This window comes from Aphelocoma coerulescens, chromosome 5, assembly GCF_041296385.1.
Source record: "Aphelocoma coerulescens isolate FSJ_1873_10779 chromosome 5, UR_Acoe_1.0, whole genome shotgun sequence".
Lineage (NCBI taxonomy): Eukaryota > Metazoa > Chordata > Aves > Passeriformes > Corvidae > Aphelocoma > Aphelocoma coerulescens.
In genome coordinates this window covers 6,111,205-6,133,140 of record NC_091019.1, presented here as the reverse complement: position 1 = coordinate 6,133,140, position 21,936 = coordinate 6,111,205, and the positions used below count along the sequence as shown (strand labels likewise).

General features: G+C 39.7%; 1 protein-coding gene across 15 annotated transcripts in view; it reads right to left on the bottom strand.

Moving 5' to 3' along the window:
* The window catches only part of NAV2 (neuron navigator 2), a 371,496-nt gene that overhangs the window by 17,176 nt on the left and 332,384 nt on the right, over positions 1 to 21,936 (bottom strand). For 13 of the 15 annotated variants that reach the window (XM_069016444.1, XM_069016446.1, XM_069016442.1 and 10 more), the window contains 9 exons: positions 17,306 to 17,466; positions 14,983 to 15,171; positions 9,232 to 9,284; positions 7,931 to 7,954; positions 7,747 to 7,821; positions 4,261 to 4,344; positions 3,563 to 3,674; positions 3,091 to 3,236; positions 307 to 479 (listed from right to left, as the gene is read on the bottom strand). In XM_069016444.1, coding sequence (XP_068872545.1) covers positions 307 to 479; positions 3,091 to 3,236; positions 3,563 to 3,674; positions 4,261 to 4,344; positions 7,747 to 7,821; positions 7,931 to 7,954; positions 9,232 to 9,284; positions 14,983 to 15,171; positions 17,306 to 17,466 — 1,017 coding nt within the window. Of the gene's footprint in view, positions 1 to 306; positions 480 to 3,090; positions 3,237 to 3,562; positions 3,675 to 4,260; positions 4,345 to 7,746; positions 7,822 to 7,930; positions 7,955 to 9,231; positions 9,285 to 14,982; positions 15,172 to 17,305; positions 17,467 to 19,651; positions 19,697 to 20,896; positions 20,963 to 21,936 lie in introns of all 15 variants that reach the window. The other 2 variants (XM_069016451.1, XM_069016454.1) reach the window with 2 other exon arrangements.

Here is a 21,936-nt window from a genome sequence, read left to right as displayed (position 1 = left end):
GTTTAATTAACAGCAAGAGATCCAATTAAGATGGCACCTCAAGGTCATCCTGGTTATAAATATTCTTGATCCTCAGTACATTCTGCTGAGAGAGCCACCCAATGAAACATTTACACTTCAGTACTGACGCAATGATTTTTGGCTTCCTGGACATTAATGCAAAGGTACTGGGTTGGGAGTCAGCTCACGTATCTTTAAATCTCTGAATACATAAATTCAGCACTTCTGTCCTCTGCCTTTCCTCTACCAATGCAGCAAGATGCCTTCCATGCCATTTTCTGTCTAAAAATTACATAAATCACTTACAGGGAATTGGAATGGGAAGCTCTCAGCAGTGGTGTTGAAACAGTGGTGTTGTGGTGTGGTAGCTTTGGTGAGGAAGGTAAGGAAGAATCAGTCATCTCCTCAATGTCTGAATGAGAAGATGCTGACTTGGGAGACTTCTTTTTCCCAAAAGCTTGCTTGAAGGAGCTGCGTAACTGGAAAAAACAAGACCACAGCAGCAGGTCCATCACTAAGAGTGAAACCAGGCAAAAAAAGCCAGAGAGTAAAAACTCTAACATGCAAATACTCCAAATGCTACAGCCATACTCACATACACAGTAACACGGGTGAAAAACAAAAAAGCTTTTTTTTCCTTAACTATTTTATCAGATTAATAAGGTCAATAGGAGTGGCTATGAATGCTTCCTATTTTAAAGAACTATTTGACTGCAAACTCTGCTCAGTGCAACAAGCTTTGCAGCAGTGTGGTGACAACTTGCAGCTGTGCTGGCACACGGCCCAGCCCAGGTTAATGATGCTGGAAGGGTTAGTGGTGTCAATGGGTGGGTTAGCTTTGTACCTCCAAGTTTAAAGTAGGTCTTCCTTACCTCATTGACCTGCCGGAAGAAGTGCAAGCAAAAGGAAGTGGGGGAAGGAAAAAAGACATGTTTTAACAGATAAAGCCACTGATAAGGGAAGTTTTGGAGTTCTAATTCAAACATGACCCATGATTAACAAAGACAAACAGTTACTTTATAACCAGAACCCTGTATTTTCCAAAACCAGGTGTTTCAAACCACATATGGCCATTTTTTGCGTTACCTGAGGAAGACACCAGACTCAAACTCTCTTAAGTATTTAAATTACATTTTCTCCTTAGCTCAGGCAGAGTGCTTTGGCTAAGAGCCAAGTTAATAATGTACTTTTCCTTGCAGGAACAGGTATTTCACCATGTGAAAAGACTGCAACTTCTCTACCTACCTGCAACTAAAATAACCTTCTGGAATGTGACTGCCATTTTCCAAATAAGAATTAATATTCATGTAATTAAACTGATGTTACCCCAAAGTTACAATTCAACAGGCAGTGTTCAAGAAGGATCTGAACAATGCTCTTAGACAAATGGTTTCACTTTTAGGTAGCCCTGAAAGTTAAACTCCTGTGGAATCAAGGTCTGGACTTGATGATCCTCATGGTTCCCCTTCCCACCAGGATACTCTATGTACACCTTTTAATCCCATTGCAAATTACATACAGGCTGGCTTAATATGAGCTGAAAGCTGTTTTTCAACTAGACAAAGACTCCTACAATGAGAAATGTTGAAAATCTGTTGTTTCAGCTCTGAATGCATTGGAAGCTGCATTGCTTCCACACAGAACACAAAGACCTTGGCTGAAAACATTCCTCAGAATGTGTGAATCAGATTCAACTCACATATTTTTCTCAGTAGTGTTTTGATTTCCAATCTTCATTTCACAGCAATGATGTACTCATTTTTAATAACAACATAAAAATACTGCCCTGTTTCTTCTACTTCATGAAGATTTTATTTATTTATCTTTGTAATAAGGAAATGCTCCCTTAACCTTCTTTAAAAATAGTTATCTGATGAATGAGAAATGTAGGCTGATGTAGGATCATCTCCACTAGGTTACAGTAACAAAGAACAGAAGCTAAACAAGAATTTTAAAAAGTGTTTATCTTAACCAAGGCTTAATGGCTACAAAAGTTTTGTGTCACAAACTGAGAGTTGCTAGAAATTTAAAAGTTACAGCAATTTACTTTGTCTATAACAAACGTACAGCACAAGAAGGATTGGGAGAAGACGTAGTTTCCATCCAACCAATTATTTAAGGGGCAGAGTGGAAATGCTTCTTTTGTGAAGCAGCTGGTAATACCAAGAGATAACAAAATGAAACCTCTGAGATAAGAGACAAATAAAACCAAGAACCTGTTCAGGAAGCTGTTTCTTACAGTTCAGGAGTTTCACCAACATTTATAAGAGGATACTGTGCAAACACAAATGAAGCTTTTACCAGCTCTAACCACACTTTGTATCTCTACAGATTTAGCTGTATACCCAAAAGGTCCAGGGAGATTTAGATTCAGTGGGAAGAAAGGGGTGGATTGCTTTACTGGCTACAATAGAGGATCTAGGGACTTCAGTCCAAACTACAATCAGACTAGGTCACTAAGGCAGTTATGGTCTAATTGAAAATGGAGTTGAAGATAATGTACCTTTCCTCCAGTACAGGGTACCTTGTACATAGTACGTGATGAGCAAAGAGGGAAAAACGGGAAATGACAGGTAAATATTGCAAAAACTTCCAAAAGAGATGTCCATTGTGAAAAACTTTTAAAGATCAGTATTTTTTGTTATGTTATTCTTAGAACTCCAAGTTAATGCTGGACAAAGAGTTCTTAAAGTGTTTAATATGTTCACTTATAAGAAAGCCCTATGAGACAAAACCAAAAAAACCACAAGAATGATCTTCTCTTGGTGGGTTTGTTTTACTTTAATGACAGATGTCACATTTTCCTTAAGGGGCTGGACACCCCTTTAGCCAGAACTGATCTTTGACAGCTATTTCTAATTTAAGACTGGCATTTTGGCTGCCAAGCTAAAATTCAATCCTATGCAGAGTCAACACAAGGATATACATCACTTACAACTCAGTTAAGCCTTCACAGGAGAGTTTACCCAGGATTTAAGCAGTATGCAGTCCCTGCTGCACAAGGCAGGAAGGAGCAGCTGGGCAGATTTTCACCGTGCATGTCCTGACAATTTCATATAAACCTCACACAGTCTGCTAAAACACACTCACCCAGTTCTTCCTCTTCTTTTTCTTGGAGTCACTCTCGATGTTGCTGCCCACACTGGAGTGGCTGGTGGCACTGTTAATGCTGGAGACACTGTCTGAGGAGTGCTGCCTCCGGATCCGCAGGTCCGCGGGCTGAGCGGCTCCAGGGCCTGGATATGAATGGAGGCAGTGTCAAAATTATCTGGGAAGTCTGATGTATGGTATTAACCATGCAATCCTGAAGAAACATTTAGGGAAATCAGCACTCTGACAATCACTTATCCCAATGGATGTATTGCATATTTCAAATCCTTGTTTCTTGTGATGAGATTAAACTGAGATGCTTCAAACTTTTCCCTCAGCAATTTATCCCAGTGTAAATGACTGGGTTATTCTGGTCTCTGGGTAACTCTGATGGTTACATCAGCTACTACCCAGAGGACTGAAGTCTCACTGAGGAGCCCTGGCATCTCTGTGTGTGGTGCTTGTCTCTCACCTTTGCAGTTGAGCTCAGGTGTGTTGATGACTCCATTGATGGCAGCCTGAGCAGCAGCATTTTGTTTCTTCAGGAGTTCAATTGTCTTCCTTAACTCGTTCAGTTCCGAGTCCTTGAATAACAAAAAAACCCGTATGCTGGTACACAGGAGAAGAACTCCAAAGAGGCTGCACTTCCATCTAAGTATTGGTAGTTAATAGTGAATTTATGGAATATATATGTGCAAGGAGGTGAAAATGAGGTTTGGGTTATCAGGGGAAACATAGCCTCAAAAGGGTGCAAAACAGCTTGGGTATTGTGATTCAAAAAAATGCATGTATTTTGTAATGCAGGAATAATGTCTATTCAAGTATACTGTCCAAAAACCCAGTGCTACCAGTCTTGTAAGTATTCTTCTTGGTCTTTCTCTCCATGTCCAGGATGCATTGGGATGAAATATATTACAGAAATATTCAATACTAAAGACCTGTGTCCAAAACAGCAATTTATAGGAATAACCTGATCAGTTGCCACAAAATCCCAGTGCAGAAAATGAGTGTTTTATATACATTTTTTAATACATTTTACTCTGTCACCACAAATGAGGGAGCTAAGGCAAATTGTGTATGTGACTTTTTCCCCCACACAACTACAGAAGGAGCACAAGCAACAATGCTGCAAAGAGAAATGAAGACTTCCCAAATCCTTTTGAAGCTTACCTTTTGTTCTGCTGTCATGGTCAGGCTCTGCAGTCGGATCGTCATGTTCCCCAGGCTCTGCTCAAACGCTGCCACCAGGTGAGCCTGAAATCAAACCACACAGGAGGAGTTTGTTCTCTTCCCCCAAAAAGGAGTATTTCTGCAGGTATTTAATTGGCCCACTCAGTGCATGGCATTGTTTGTTGTGTAAATGGTGCAGAGAAAACAACACTGCTAAGAAAAGATCAAATGAGCAGAGCACACATTATGGAAATGCTTCCCAACAATAAAACGTATAGCAAATTTTTCTACAGAGAAAAGTCAGGCAGAAACTTCCCTCCAACTAAACCACTATTCTCCTTGTGGATAATTAAGGCAAAAAGATACTGGCAGTCACAGGGGTGGAGGTTCTCACTCCCAACAGGAGAAGAGATGCTTTAGCAGCTGATATACCTGCATAGAACTCAAAGACTTCTCCAATATTTGAGTGCACCTTGCTTCCAACCAAGGTCAACTTGCCACATATCAGCCAGAATTCCTGGTGCTTGGCCAATTACCCTTTTTTTCTTTTTCCAAGGAAAGAGAAAATAATTTTTCTGTGTTTCTTGGGAGAAGAATGTTGAATCTTTCCCTCAGGAAGCATGGAGAACATCAGTGCCCATTACATGAAAGACATCAGCTAGGAATTGAAAATGACTGAGAAGCAAAAGGAAGGAAAAGTAGGATGAGAAGATGGAAAAGAACTTAAGAAACTGAATTTCTAGAGCCATGACATGGCACTGTTTTATGGGTATTCATGTGCACACATAACTGATCACAGGCATATTTCAATATATATTTGTCCCATTAGCCATAATAATCTACACTAACCATAGAAATCAATAGTATTATTTATCTATGAAAAATAATTCTATATGCACAGTGACAAGTAAAACTGGAATCTTTCCAAGGAGAAAAGGACATTTTCTCACCTCAAAAAGTACAAAATAGCAAAACCTTTCACAGAGCTACTCCAGACTCATTCAGCAGCAGCACACAGTTGACTTATCCTAAAGAACTGTTCTCACATTCACAATGAAAACAAACATGAGCAGTACAATAACATGGGGATGTGCAGCTCTCATTCCCATCAGCCCCTATGAAAATAAGCAGAGCTGAGACTGTGAGAAAATGGCAAAAAGTAATTCAAAACCTAACACTACACACGTAGGAAAATCTAAATATTTATTTTAAAAACAGAGAGTGCACAGCTTCTCTTGGGGAGGATGAACAGGGAAAAACAAAGCTGATATTCAGGGATCCTCAGCAATAATTTTCAGAAGCAGAAAATAAATGGGCAAGCAGGACTGCATGGATTAGTAACAGGATACAAACCCTTAATGCTTTGACCTGAGCCTTAAAAAGCAGTTGCTCTTTCAAAACCGGATCTTGCAATTATTCCTGTCTTGAAATTGTTCAGTGAGCTATGGAAAAAAATGTATCTTCACTTTCTATAGCTGGAGCAAAATGTTTTCAAATTCATGCCCTTGATGACATGAGAAGCATCAACAACTGCAGTCTCTATGCATGGAAATTCAGGAAAAAAATTGTAAACTGAAGAGATTAATTTGAATTGTCTAAGTTTTAACTGCCATTTATTAAAGGAATCATGTCTAAAGGAAATGTCCAAGTGTCTTAACTAACAGCATTTATTAATCTCAATCTTTTTGGGAACAGACCTAGCCTTTCACATGGAAAAAGGGCACATTCTCTGAAAAGAGGTGGCTAGAGACTGGAATTTAATACTAGGACAGTTATACCAACATATTTGGTGTCAATTTATGGACAAATCAGGGGGAGGCTCAGGTCTAAGAAGTTTAAATAGCATGAATAAAACACTGCAAAATTTTAGCAAAGTGAACTAACCAAAAATGGAATATTATCAAAATAATAAATGTTACGCTGACTTTTTTTTTTTTTTGAGAAAAGCCCACAAGAAAAAGCCACAAAAACCCAAATGACCCCAATCCAAACAAAAAAATAAAGGAGTGTACATTAAAAACTGCTCTCTACAAAGAGAGATAGTAACCACACAGAAATTCTTGAGCAGATGAAGAGCAGCTGGGCCAGGCAATGAGCAGCCTGTGCTGCTCCCTGCTCTTGGAGACAAGCCTGTGCTGAGCACCAGCCCAGTGACCCTGAACTGTGTGAAGGAGAGTGCAATAAAGCCAAGGCAGAGCCAAATGAGCTGCTCAGCTGACAAGTTCTTTGTTTGAAGGACACAAGCTGGGTTATTTAACAACATCATTAAAAATGTAAGCAAGAGAATCTGGTCCCCCTTTCTCACACGTAAAAGACGCCTCTGGGGGAAAACCAACTCGTGTATCCATCCCCTTTGTCTTTGACAGGCAAATGTTAAGATTTAACTTTTGAAAGATGTTTAAATTGTTTTCTTTTCCTCTTGGGACAGTAACTAAGTGGTTCCATGCAGTCAAAGCCCTTTTATTTGACTTCTCTGTTATAACTGTGTTCTTGGTTTTGCTGCTCCATTTTCAAGCCGGATGAAGCACTGTGATGCCTGCAGTAGACAGCACAGATTTCCTCTTGAACCTTTCCTGTGTTACTGCTCAGGTGAAATCTGTCCTTTTACTGTCCCAAGCTCTGCATTCCCCCTACTCAGAGAGCTGACAGACAGGAATGTCCCCTTCAAGCAGCACATGTTCAGATGTTTATTCATTCCCATAAACCAGGATGTCAGTATGATCTGATCTGCTGACTATTCATCTGCAGCTTATTTACTCTAGAGTTGCTTATTTTCCTTGCAAGCTTCTGTGTTGCGGATTCCCACTATCTGTGACTGCAGCACAGAACACACAAATAAACTTGCTCGGGGTCAATACAGTATTGCCTCAACACCTCCTGGATTCCAATTTTTGTTTTTTTTCCCTGAATGTCTTAAATTACTTATCCCTCAAATTCCTGAAAGGAACAAGCAGAAGTATTGTCTACATTGAGAAAAAGTCAGGAATCTCCATTCTTTAGACTTAACTTTAAGTTAGCTTCCAGAGCCCCTTATGCCACTATTATCTATCCTGCCATTAACCCATACCTTTATGCAAGAGAAAAACATAATGCATTTCAGTCCAAGTTTCTGTTAACTTTTATTCCTACCACTTATAATCTTTATCTGTATCTCATCCTATCCACATGTCAAAGCAAGACAGTATTTATAAAAAAAGACCCTGTCTCTAATGATTTTCTCAGGACCTTAAGATGGTTTACATACATAGAAAGCCAAATTAATATTGTAACTCTGTTTTTAAAGAAAGGTGTAAGGTAATTTACTAGGGCAGAGGATGTTATTTTTGGACATGTCCCACACATGCATGCAGTTATTTCTTTAAACACCTCAGTAATACAAACCGAATGTTATACACATGAGATATTTTTGTCACTTAAAAAACCTGGGTGGTAACTGTTGCATTAAATGCATCCTAGGTTAATGTTTGTTCTCAGAGCTGTACTCACATTAGCAGTCAGCTGAGTTGTAAGAGCTGACACTTTTTCTTGGGATGCATCCAATTCTCTCCGTAGCTTGCGAATCTGTGGGTTTTAAGAGAGCACTTTAGTGCATCATAACAAGGAGAAACGAAACAGCACGACACACAGTGCAGAGTGTCATTTATGCTTGTCAAACAGGATGTGCTCTTACCTCTGACTGGCACTTCTCTTCAGGCTGTAAAATAAAAGGAAATACGTGAGGATATTACAACATAACCAGCCTGACAAATTTATGCAAATTCTCTTTTGGTGTTTCAAAAACTCTAGTGTGAGTTCCTGATATTGGATTCCCACATCCATATTCCGTCTAATTTAATCTCCTAATTTATTTACTCTTCAAGAAAAAGAAAATAGGCTGCTGGTGAGGTACTTCCTTCTGTAGGAAGGAATTTGGGCTCCACCTCCCAGCCTGCTGACCGGTGCACCTTTGATCTGAATTGTGGAAGGGGGAAGAAGTCCTGGCTCTGTCCATAAGGGATTGTATGAGGCTCTGAAGAACCAGGACAGCCACAGAACTTGGCTGATCCTGGGCAATTCCCTTCATCCCACACTCAGCTCTCCATGGGAAGGAGGTCACATTTTTGCATTCCAAAGTGATGTGAAAAAAAAATTCAGAAATTCCTCCTGCTTGGGTGCTGCCTACGCAGTGTGGTGATGAAAAACTCAGGACACACAGCCAGCTGTGAGGATGCCAAGTGGATGTACTGACCATCCACTGTGGTCAGCATGATCAAATTGTGGCTACTATGTGCTGTTTCTAACCAAAGTTACCAGCTAAGGAGAAGTATGCGGTAGGAAGTCACACACTCCATTGTTCCTAAGTAAACATGTCCACTACCAGCCACCAGGAAAATCACACCCATCCAAACACACTATTGGAGCCACTTGTGCAGCAAGCACAGAAACCTGAAGCTCTGAGTACTCCCATGTATTTTCAAACTCCAGTAAGCCTTATTTTAGGATCAGATAACCAAAATGAATGCCTACTCGTGGAGAAAGTGTTACTGGCACAGCGAATAAATGGCCTTTTTTAGAATTATTAGTATCTGTGCATTAAAAAGTGGACTGAAACTTCTTTAGTAGCAAATCATTAATGTAAGGATGGGGTGACTTTATTCAGCTAATTTTGGGATGCTCTAAGTAATGAAGTTCAAATCTCCTCATATCTACTGAGGTACTTTGTAGCAAAACCTACTTAGCACAGCATAAATTACAGACTCAAAAAATCAATGGCTGCTTTTGGGCCATGGAAGTCTGTGTTTAATGAGGATATTGCTACATATCCACAGGCATCCTCATGAACATAAACATGCCTTTCCTAGCTAGCATCCAGAACACAGTCAAATGAGAACTGCTTTTTTCCTGCTCCTTGAATGGCAAAACTAGCACAGTAAGACCAGTCAATTCAATAATGTTGATTAATAAATAAACTCTTCATTTCATTATACTCACTGTGGAATAAATAGATGACGTACTGGACACCAAAGAGAGAGAAGAACCATGCACTAAAGGAAAGAAAAGAAACACAATGAATATAAGTGCACTGACCACAGAGTGGAATCATCATAAATCATCCACTGTCAACCACCAATCTGCTGAAGAAATACTTTCACAAATTTCATCATCCATCCTAAACTTAATTATATTATATTATTGCATCAATAAGGTAAGTTTTGAAGAATGCAAGGCCAGGTGATACGATCCATAACCTTGGATTTGGCAAAGCTGTTTTGAAATTCTCATAATACTTGGGAAAATGAGGTGTGGCCAAGAAAGGTAAAAAAAGTTTTGATGAAGATCTGTTGAGAAATAAATATTTCTCTGGATAGTGTATCTTAAAATTCTTGCAAAAGGTCTACTCAAGATTTAAAAAAAAAACCCAAGAAATGCAGAAGAGATTACAAAAATAAATCTAAGTATTTAATCTTCACTTTTAGATGAGATTGAGGGGGTTTGTTGGTTTTCTTAAGCAGCAGACCAAGATGGGGATGTCCTGAGAAGATCACAACACCCAGCTCCAGTGTGTAACCAGATGCTCCAGGAGAAGAAGTGGAGGACCCAGGATAAAAAAACATTGTCTAATTTTGGGGCTGTAAATTGGTCTCTGAATGCAGCTGTACCTTCCCTCTGCTGACTTAAGGGAGCTGTATCAGTGCATCAATGAGCCCAACATTCCCTTTCCCTGCAGGGTTTCTTGCCTTTCTTTAAAGCAATGATATTGTTTTAGCAAGGCAAAATTTGTTCTCCCATAGAGAAATTAACAGTGAAAACACGGCTACAAAACTTGCTGGAAAATGACTGGTTTCAAGCAATTTTTGCATTTAAATTCAGTAAAGGATATACATATACACTGATGGCCCGGATAATCTTCAGAGGTCCCTTCCAACCCTAACTACTCTGTGATTCTCAAGGTTGTTACATCACTCAGGCATCAGGATTTACATACAAATATAACATAATTTCATTCTTTATTACACTGTTGAAAAAAAGTACCTGAAGCTATTCTTTCTGCTACTGAAACATGCAAAATTACTTTTCCTTTATTTTTATTTTTAGAAACAAAATGCATTGAACTGAAACTTTCATTCAAAACTCAGGCAACTGAACACAGATCATATGAAACAGCATAAAATCACTTTTTTCTTTCTTCTAAATCCTCCAGCCAAAAAAAAAAAAAAAAAAAAAAAGTTTAGAAAAGCTGCCATTTTGCTTGAATTACCTACTGCAATTCTACATTCGTAATAAATGGGTTCTGCTTTCCCACTGACATTATATCCTAAGGCAATACTGGAAAGAGAAGTAAACAAGGTCTAAGTTGGCTTCTGAAGGAATTTAAGACAATTTAAAAAACCCACAAGAAAGTACAAAAAACCTCACACCCATTCGCTTTCGCTGGGTAATCATATTTTCAATTAAAATGACCTTTCTAGTTAGGCATTAAGGACTATACTACACCAAGAACATAAAAATAAGTGGTGTGAGTCAGACTCAGGCTTTGCCTAATGGTGTGCTCCAGCCCTGCCTGCAACCACAGCCCATGTTTACTGAAAAGAATGAAGAGAGGAGACAGATACACAGTGATTATTCCCCAGGTACATCTTTGCACCTTCTGGGAATCAGCAGAGATGGAAATTCCAGGGATGGAAACTGCAGTCAGACATCATTTGGCCTGCTGTGACCTCTGTACCATTAACTTGCTTTACTGCTGCTGAATCCACTGACACATTTTGTCTGCAACAAAAAATGCTCTTGTGTTTAGAAATGTAATTCCTTGCAGTTGTTTTAGACCTGCTGCTGAATCAGTGAGTTCCTTGAGTGTCTCTACACTGCTGTGCTCTGAGAAAGAATGGATAACCAATCTCTTTATAACAAACCAAATTCCCTTCCCTTCAGCCATCATCTTCCAAGCTGAAGATTCCTATTTTAATTTTGTATCACAGATGTTCTGCGCTTAAGATCTTCTTCTCATTTTCCTTTACTTGCATTTTCCCCTTAAGATTTTTAAGATGGAAAGCCCAAAGTGAGGCAATATTGCACAAGGCCACAAATGGACTCATACAAATAATATAATATAATATTATTTTCTGGTCTGCCTCCCTATATTCTTCCTTGGTGAGTTTTTTTCCTAATAGAGATGTAACCAAAAAAAGAGCCATACCAGCTCACCAGAGAGGAAACAGAAACCTTTACCATGGATTTGGTCACACACATCGTAGAGTTAGCATCAGCTGGAATTTGTAAGATCACATTGGGACTTTAATACAGGAAAGAACACTCAAAATGAGAAAAAAAGGGAAAGAACATGTAATTCTAGGAATCCTACTCCTGCCTTATGAAACATCACCATCATGTAGAATCATAGAGTTATTAAGGTTGGAAAAGACCTGTAAGATCATCCAGTCCAACGAATGATCCAGCACTGCCAAGGCCATCACTAAACCATGTCCCCAGGTGCCACATGGACATGGCTCTTAAATTCCTCCAAGAACAGTGACTCAAATGCATCATTTGACTGTGTACATAATTTCAGATTTCTCACTTTAAGGACAGCTAGGGAGTTCATAAATTTGTGCAATTTCTTTTTAAAGTATCTGCAGATGGCTACTTGAAGGCTATTTAATTAGGAGCCTGAAGGCAGTTATGCTCTTAATGCAATTCCTGGTTTTTGCAGCCAGCATGCATCTGCACGCAGCCTACAAACCCAAATTGGTCTGGAGCTATTCTTTTAAAGCACTGTAAATGCACAGGCAAGCACGTATCATTTTTAATGTTAGAAAAGAAAGGCTCTAGCCATGATCATCTGCCCAGAGAGCAGAAAGAACAACTGGTGTTGCAGTCAGTAGCACAAAAAGGAATAACAATTTATATCCCAACGATAATGAATTTAATTTTTTTTTCTCTTGGAGGATCAGAGTGGAGCCAGCAGCAGCCCAGCTCCCAGGGAAGACTGTTGGCTGGGGAAGTGGGGAAACTGGAGAGCCAAGAGGCCACTCAATTTTTACGCTGCATTTTTTCCCCAAGAAGCTCTGGAGAGTTTGGAGGCTGCTCCTGCTGCCATCTCCACAGCCTGAAACCCTGTCTGCCACAAGAGTTATGTACTGCAAGGCTGACCAACCTTCCCACCTACATGCTGTGCTGTGAGAGAACATGACTGTACTTCACACCCAGAGACAAGAGAAGAAAAGGCTTTTAAGAATAAATCCGGGCCCTGCTGAAGTTAATGAGAAACAAATTTCTTGTAATCTTATGTGCTAGGAAGTAATTAAGAAGTACATTGGTAAGCTTTATTTAAGACCTGGATTTATCCTTCATTGACGCTGGATGACTGTATAAAATCAACTTGTTCATTAACCACAAATTTAAATTTCTATAATACTTTTAAATCTAGTCTCTCAAGGTGAAGGCAAATCTCTGCTATGTTCAGAACCACTCGATCACTTACAGTTTGTGATTCCCTGAAAAATAAGCAGGAACTAATAAGCAGGTGACTCCTGCCTTCTCTACAGCCAGGGAAGTGATGAAAGACCTTTTTCCTGAAGACAAAAATACTGAGACTACAACTAAACATTCAACCCATCTGGTAAAATATCATTATCCTTTTAGGTGTGAAAAATTGAGGAAAAGTTGAAAGGGATCTTCAGCATGTCCATTGTAGGGTCAAATTCCTTCCTCAGATACAAAAGTGACATTTTCCAGCTACTTTCAAGTCCATAACTTAATCGATATTTCTTGGACTTCATTTTTATTACCTTTTTCAAATAAGTAAAAAGCACTTAATAGAACATTTCACCTAACTCTTTTCAAATTTTCCTTTCTTTCTTTAATAGTTTGTCTTCAAACATGCAATATTTGTTAAATGTTTATCCAAACTAGCCTCTCTGCTGGACAAGAATTTCTGAACTACAAGAGAGAATTTAACCTCCAGTGTGCCAAAACGGTTTTGCTGCAATCTTGAGCACAGTTAAAAGACTAAGGCTAAATTTTTTGGAGGACGTCTCCAATAAAACCCAAGTAAGTTTTGCTGCAGTAGCTCCTTCAGTAAATCACTGAAGTGTAACACAGATGCAGTGATTCAAATTCCTTCACAGACTATATTAGGGGACAATTTAGTAAGAGCATGACTGTGCATCACAGTATGGAACTCGACTGACTGAGCACCTGGCAGTCTTTGGCTGCTCATGATAATTCAGCCTTCTGAGAACAAATGAAGGTTAATTCCTGCAACAGCCCAGCTCTTAGCCCTACAGCATTATTCTAATAATTTTCAACCCCTAATAAAGATCTTCAGCCACAAACCTCAAAAATATAATTAAATGTACTGAAGTTAGATTGATTAAATTCAGTAACCAATTAATTAATGAATCTTTTCAGAGCCATATCCAGTATATATTTTCTACCTCTTCCAATGGCAAAAAAACCTGACAGGATAACCAGAATCTCTAGGAAGGCATTTTGTGGGTCTCAAAGGCTTCTGCAAAGCACAGAAGTGTGGCTCCCATGCATGCCTGGCTCTTGGGGAGCACCAGCAAGGGGGCACTGGTATTAACAGGGCTGAGTAAGTGCAGGTCTTCAGAAGCAGAGGAAAGAGCCATCAAAGGCTTGTGTGGCCTGTAAGTACAATCAAGCTCCCAACCCTTGCCAGAAAGGAGATTTAAGACTCAAAGAGTTAATGTTGGAAGAGTTTTCAGTGAACCACTCCATGCCTGACTTCTCAATGTGCAATGCTTGAGGATTTTAATGTGTGCTCACAGCTACCCCTGCTGCAGCCACAAGGATGCCTGATCAGCAGCAACCAAACTAAATATTCATTTATAGGTAAGTACTTTGTCTTACTATATTTACTTGGGTTCTTTTTATCAGGTGTGGTTACATATTTGAAAAGATAATGAAGCACTAAAAAGACAAGCCTAGATGTTTCAAAGAACTACTCAATTCCTTTCTTTGGGAAGATCTGTTGTATCAAGCCAGGACATTCAGCAGAAATGAAAAGCAAAGATAATTTCAGTACAGATTAAATACTGGAAAAATTACTGGGACAGAAACAGTCCAACTGATATCACTTATCTATGCTACAAGCAGAACTGTGGAGGTGCAAGTTCAGAGTACCCCTACTGAAGGAACACTAATGCGCTGACTCTAAGCATGAATTACTCATTCTGAGAGGACTAAAAATGAAGCACACGATGTGTTTAGGCCATTTCTTGAACAGTCAAGGTCTAGGTACCACACTTATTTCCCGTGTCTGACCAAAACAATCACTGAATAAACATCACCATTCTCTCTGGTGACCAGCGACAGCACCCGAGGGAATGTCCTGAAGGTGACTCAGGGGAGGTTTAGGTTGGGTATCAGGAAAAGGCCCTTCCCCCAGAGGGTGGCTGGGCACTGGAACTGGCTCCCCGAAGAAGTGGTTACAGCAGAGTTCAAGGAATGTTTGGACAATGCTCTAGGGCACATGGGGGGATTGCTGGGATGTCCTGGGCAGGGCCAGGAGTTGGATTTGATGATCTTTGTGGGTCTCTTCCAACACTATGATTCTATGATCAGAACAACCATGACTAGGACTAAGGTTTTACCGAACACCAAGAGCTCCACACGGAGAAAGCCGTGTTTGAAACGCCCCCTGTGCTGAACTGAAAAGCGCCGAGTTCAGGTGAAAACGCCGCGTTTTGAGCATTTCCAGCCGCAGGGAACTTTACTGACCCTCCTCGAAGCCATCGCGGAAGGAGCCGGAGCGGCTCATGGTCCTGCTCTTCTCGTCCAGGGACATGGAGCTGTTGCGGAAGCGCGTGTCGCTGTAGGGGTCGTAGGGCCCGTCGGCGTTGGACAGGCTGTGGGTGCGCAGCATGCTGGGGTTGGACAGGCTCAGCTGGGCTGCACTCGTGGGGCTCGCTGCAAAGCCACCAAGGAACACCCCGTTAGTGCTGGAACCGCGCATTTTCACACTTGATTTTTGTGCAACTACCAACAAACCGTTTTTTTCCCCCCCTACTTTGTGACAAAATTTTTGATACCACCTTCTCCAAGCGTCATTGTTTTTCTAAATTCAATGAATTCCAGTAAGAGGTATGTAAACCAGGCTAGTGAATGTGAAAACTCAAGGAAAATAAGGCCATTTTAAACACTGGGTGATTTGTCTGTGCTTCTACTAACAAGCTCAGTCACCTCACTACCACCTCCAAGGCATGAACTAATTAACCCTTACTTAATTTGGAACCGATCTTCCACAAAAACTGTAGTGTTTTGTCTATATAGAGCAGGACTTGCCTTCTTCAAAGCCTTCAAGTTCTAAGAAAATTACATTTTTCTATGTATTTTAGTCACAACTGCAAAGAGCTTTAGTTCCCCAAAGAGCTTTAGTTCCCTAATAGCTGTACATGTCAGAACTTTCTTTCCACTATGATGCCCTGAGAACTGTAAAATATTAATTTTGTCTTAAAAGCCAAAATTCTCCCAGCCAGTGTTTAGAGTATAAAACCACTCCAATCTCACATTTCTTGAAAAAACTTTTGTGCTAAAATTATGCCTGCTATTTACTAAGAACTACTTGATTTGTGGGTAAAAAAACCAAACAAAATCACTGTTCAGCTGGCAGGTTCCTCTTGGTGTGCTGTCATTGCCTGTTTCTATATAGACCATCAGCTGATACAGACTATTGTAGAAGACAGAATAATTCAGTTTAGAGGTGCTCATCTACCATTTACTCTTAAATTAAATCCAGTGACCCCTCTTGACTCCAATATCTCTAAGCTCTTTTCCTAAGAACATAGAAAAACATCTTTTCTTTTCTTTTTTTTTTTTTTTTTTTTTTTGGTGTTCACTGCTGCTTGTGGCCAAATGGCTTTTGAAGCTAATACAAATAACCTCCAACACTCTGCACGAAGAGTTAACTTTCTGGGAAACAACTTTTTTGGGTTTGGGTTTTTTTTTTTTAATTTCATGAACTTTCCTGACAGTTTGCTAGCTGTTAGAAATGTAGCTATGCTGTGTGTATTTTCAGCTGAAATTTTGCTAAGTGTCAGTTTATTTAAAGACACTTATTGAATGTGTTTCTTTCCAGAACACTCAAAGAAAGGCTCTAGAATGTCAGTACTGCAACTCAAAACTAAGCTAGAAATAAGTGACTGTGCAATCTGCTCCAAATTCACACAAGAAGTTCACAAATACAAGCTTAACTATTTTGCACATAATTATTATATATAAATTAGTCATTATATAGAAGTTATCATAAACAATGTATTTATTTTAAATAATAATATTGATTATTATGGACGGGCTTCTGAAAGTCATAAACAAACAGAAAATGCCTGTTCAACATAGTACTTTCCAAATGTCACTTAAAGACAAAATTTACAAACCTGAAGAAATTCCAAAGGCAACTTAAGTCATACTTAACCCGCCCAGCAGAGATGAGCACCACTAGCACTTTAAATTAGGTTATTTCAACTGCTGATAGGGTCAACTAAAACCTGCAATGCTTCATGGATCCTGCCAATCAGCTTTTACTGTTTCCTTCATGTGTTTATCAATGAAATTAAGTGAAGGAATGGCAGTTGCTCTGACTTGAAACTCCCCTGACTTTTATATATTGCTTCAGATGGAGCTTTCTGCAATTTTCCAACAAGCCACTTGAAAAAGACAAAGATAGAATACCAAACTGATGAGACTGGCACACAGGGTAAGTAAAATGCTTGGATTTTAGAGAATTATTACTATACAGCAGGCAACATCTTATGTCCTCTAAGCACCCCAATGTGTGGTATTAACCAACAGCTCTACTGAAGACTCACAAGTTATATTAAGGAATCTGATTACTCCCAGAGAAGCAGTTTCAAAGTTACTGTGAGTATGGCACCTTTGGGCATACAAGATAATAATGCTAATTAGTCACACTCATTTCAATGCAAGTGCTTCCTCAGGTTCAGTGTGAGCCTTGGAGATGCTGAAAGAAAATTATCTTGAGCAACACGCTGTTTTCAGGACATGCAATGCATTGCTGTGATTATTCAAACAGATAATTATTCACCAAGCTGTGAGAAGTTAAATCTAGTTCCAGAGGGTGATGTTATGCTGGATCCAGATGAGAATGGAGAATTGCCAGCAGTATCCTGCAGTCCTCCTGCTGAGTGGGACCGGAGCCATTCCTTTGCATCCTCTTGACTACGGAGCTGGGAGGATGGAGTATACCTGCAAAAGCAAACAGGTTTTTCACTATGGACATTGATATTTATTTGACTTTTTTGTTTAAAAAAAAACAAAACCCAACCATGAAATGTCACAAGACTTGGAGTGGGAGAGAGAGAAGGAAAAATGGAAGAATCCTCATATGAAATTAAAGGATTGAATGATATAAACCCAATAGAATTCTGAAGTAAGGAGCTGCTCCAAGCTCTTCCAAGATGTTCCTAATTAATTTCACCTCTGTTTGGGGGGAAAAAACCAAACCACAAACTTCTTTCCTATTGGTTCAGTGGTAGCCAAACCAGAGTGAACCAGAAGTTACAGGTAGAAGTTGTGTAGTGCAGAACTGTAGGATAAAATGTAGCGTGTGCTATAATATCATATGATTTAAAAGTAAAACTGTAACTCGGAAAACCTTTCCTTAAGTTATGCCAAAATTCTAACACAATTTAAATATTTTGGTACATGACTAATCTTAGCTGACTTCTTGTGATATTATAACCAAATTCAAGTCAACAAAGCCATTATCAGGACTTTTTTCAACAAGCTGTGACCCAATATTTCATATTCCAGAGACGTTCATATAACACCTGTGGAGGCGTATCCCATTTAGTTCAAAACTAACAGCATTAAAACATCATAAAGGAGACTATGTTTAGCCTTTTCTGAAGGCAATGAAAATAGCAGAAACATGGTCTATGCCAACATCAGTGGCAAAACATCCACGGGCTTCAGCTTCAGCTTGATTTATTGTGTATATGTGTGAAAAATAGGTCTGTCAGGACAGGTGTTATCTGAGCTACGTGATAGGGTACAGGTATCAACAGCCAGAGCATCATGGAAACACTTGTCTGCTGATGGAATTCAGTGTCTGTCTCAGGCTGTGCCATCACCTTTGGACAAAGATTTATGAGTTACTAGCTCTCCTTCCAAAAACTCGGAGCCTATTATTGGCTGATATTATCTATTTAATTAATTTGACTCCCTTCAAGTAAACACCCTACAGTAAGATATCACTTATTAAGACTATTTTAAATCAATGGGAACACTGCAATAATTAAAAAAGTCAAACTGCTTTCAAAAAATACATTCATTCTTCTGCTTATGCCTCAACACTTCAGCAGCAGTCCCTGACAATCTGCATCTCTTAAACTTTACATATAAATCAGTTTATTTAGAAAGGGGCTTTAAACAGTCATGTTACCTTAACACACTACAGATATATTTTTATTTTCAGCATTAATACCTACCTCTTCAGCACTCAAATGTTTTGGTCTTAAAAGAGAGTATTTATTAGAGACATGCTTGAGGACCATAGAAACATGAAAACATATTGCCATTTTAAAAGGGCTTTTAGTAGTCAGCTTCATGGGACAAGGCTGCTGTGAAGAACAACATGCATAGCACAGAATAAATCACAGCTGCAGTTCCAAGGCATCGCCCCAGTGATCCCAGAAGCTGCATTAAGCAATTCAGAAGCTGCAGTTTCCTAAATTGTCAAAGATACCTTCTATAAATTCTCTAACACTTAAAGCATTTAATTAACATAGCTAATAGTAATTCTGGCTAGAATTGCTTGTATCAATGGAAAAAAAAAATACGTTACAAAAATCACTACCTTACAGATGTACAAAATACATGAGAAGACAACTGCTGAAAGTTTGTTTGAGGATTTTTTTTGTTATTTTCTATGAGAGTAGAGCCCTATAGATTTAGGTATTCTGAAGCAATTTTTTTTTTTTTAATTAATATGCCCAATTTCATCCTGAAAGGTTTGGTATGATCTTGTAAGTCTTTTCTATTTATCTAACAACATCAGGGTTCCCAGGGTTAAAACCATCTCAGGTCATTCCATGTAACAGCCACAGAAACAGCAACATTATTGTTTTAAAATCAAGCCCAGGGACCGTTTGAGATGCTTTTCAGCAATTAAGCCAGCAAAAGCCACAGTTCTTGCCCAAGCAGAGAGGCCACTGGATGAAAAAAGCATGGTTGTCAATGACCTTCTTTGAGGATTGAAAAAAAGAAAGCAAGAAAGAAAGCAAGAAAGAATGAAAGAAAGAAAAAAGAAAGAAGGAGTATTGTTGCCACCTCTTGCAAACTGCGACCATCACCACCAGCCACAACAGAAACACAAAGCAAACTCCAAAGCCACCACAAAAGATGTTAAACCATGTGGAAACACCAATACCTGAGTCCCTTCTTAGGCAAAGTGTTCCTATCAAGATGTGGGTCGCTGCAGAAAAGTTAAAAGAAAAGAACTTCAGAGAAGAACAAAAGGGAAGGAATAAGATCAGGACGATGGACGTACAAACATCTGCATCACCTTTTCAGAGGAAAAGGTGCTGGGGCCTCCCTACAGAAACATGCACAGACCTTCTCACCCAAGTGGGGTTTGCACAAACATGCAGCTGGTACCATGCCAATGAACCACATCTGTCCACAACCTCATTTCACTGTTTCTCCTACCCACAATGAACAAAAATGGCTCTTTAAATATCAAATGGGTGATTAAATATAGGCTTTTCGGCAGGCTATTGGTAAAACCTGATGGGAGTCTTCAAGTCCAAACCATTTTCCCATCATTTCTTTCACCATACACCATTTAGGGAACGCACCTAACTACTGTACAGCATTACTGAGCCAAGACTGTTTAAATTTCCGAATCTTAGCTTAAGTTCCATTAGCAAAGTAAAATGGACCAATCAGTCGTCCAAAACTCAACTATTTCAGCTTATGTTTTTACAACTGATGAGCAGAGCCTGTTTGTTTTTAAAGAAAATATCCCCATGTTTAAGTAAATTAATTACATGACAACCCTTATAGCTATGTCACAGTATGGGACTGATTAAACTCACATCAGTGAGCAAAAGTGAGCTGGCATGTTTAAATTTGTGTCATCTTTTCCTAAGTTTAGCATTCACTTGTACAAGGATGAATGTACCTAAGTACTTGGAAAACACTCATGAGCCAAGCTGCAGTAAGAGACTGACGACACTGAATGACACAGGGACTTCACAACAAAAAGGACAGGCCAGAAAGGCAGTGGGAAAAGCAGCATGCCAGAGGAATGCTGAAATGCTAGTGAGAGTTTAGATTCGTAGGGAAAAAAAAAGGGCATGATTTTCAAATTGCCTTTGGCAGAGATATGAAGGGGGGGAAAAATACCCCCTCAAACCAAAGGACATTCCCAGAAACAAGAGCAACACCAAAAACATGCCAACTCTGCTGTATGCCCCTCTCCAGATTGATTTGGGTGGGTAGACAGGTGTTTGCAGGGACTCTCACTGGCATGTCTTTGTGTCACTTCACATCTGGATGATGAACACAGCAGAGCACTCAACTGAGCACAGTCTGGCACAAAACAATTTGCTTCACTGAGATGGGCAACAAAACCTACAGCCTTGAGCGTACTCCTGTCCTGAGACAGCATTACCTGTCCTGTCTCCTGGGCAAAGTATTTCGGCAGAATTTGGGGCTAGCAGCAGGGGAAGAAAGAGGGCTAGAAGGAGCAGTCCAACAAGACAGAAAACAAGAGAAGGAGTATTAGAATGAAAAGATGAGAGAACAAAAAGGAGTTATAATAAAACACAAACAGAACCCCAAACTGTCAGAACATTACATTCAGGTGGAGTTTTCTCCATTGAGACACAGCTACAAAAATTTTGCTACCTGAACTCATCACTACACATCAGGACGTAGCTGATTTCCAGAGCTTGGAAGGGTTCTACTGCCATCTACAAGGGGTCCCTCAGAGACCTCTGCCAAGTTCATCCCACCATCACCTCAGTGTGCCACCAATCCAGCTCCCATGCTGAAAAAGCCCTGTTCCCTCCTCCCTGCTTGGCCTCCTCCCAGGTCCTACCCTGTGTCCACACAGCTGCCAGTGAATCCCATCCTATACAGAGCTGGGGAACTGATCAGTCTGAACTACAGTTCAGCTGATCGTTTTTCACTTGGATCCAGCTTCCAATAGGATTCACTAAGCATTCACATGAATGCTTGTACTGAAACACTGTAGGGAGCAACTGGACATGGGACAAGGCAGCAGGGAGAGGATGAGAAGGGATCAAGTGACTACAGAGATGGGGACTTGTCTTTTCAGCATCACCTCCAGTTTAAAAGTCATCAAATTCTCTCATCAAAAAGTTTAACAGGAAACAGTTGACTTTTCAAATCAAAATTGGAGGGTTTTTTAAAATATCATTATCAGCTCAATTAACAGGAAGGATAACATACAATGCAAAATTCAATATGAGGTACCTGGTAACAAAAAAAAAGTTGTCACATTGGCCATGACAGGAAATTAAAAATCTAACCTGAACTCATCCTCTTGCTCTGAACTGGGCTCCCTGCCTGGAATAACTTATTTGTATGCTCTAGTAGCACCTAGAATTATCTGCACTGTCTTGTAAGAAGCATTATTTGATCTGTATCTGCAGCATTGGCTACTGCTGCCAGGGCTTCATTCCCACT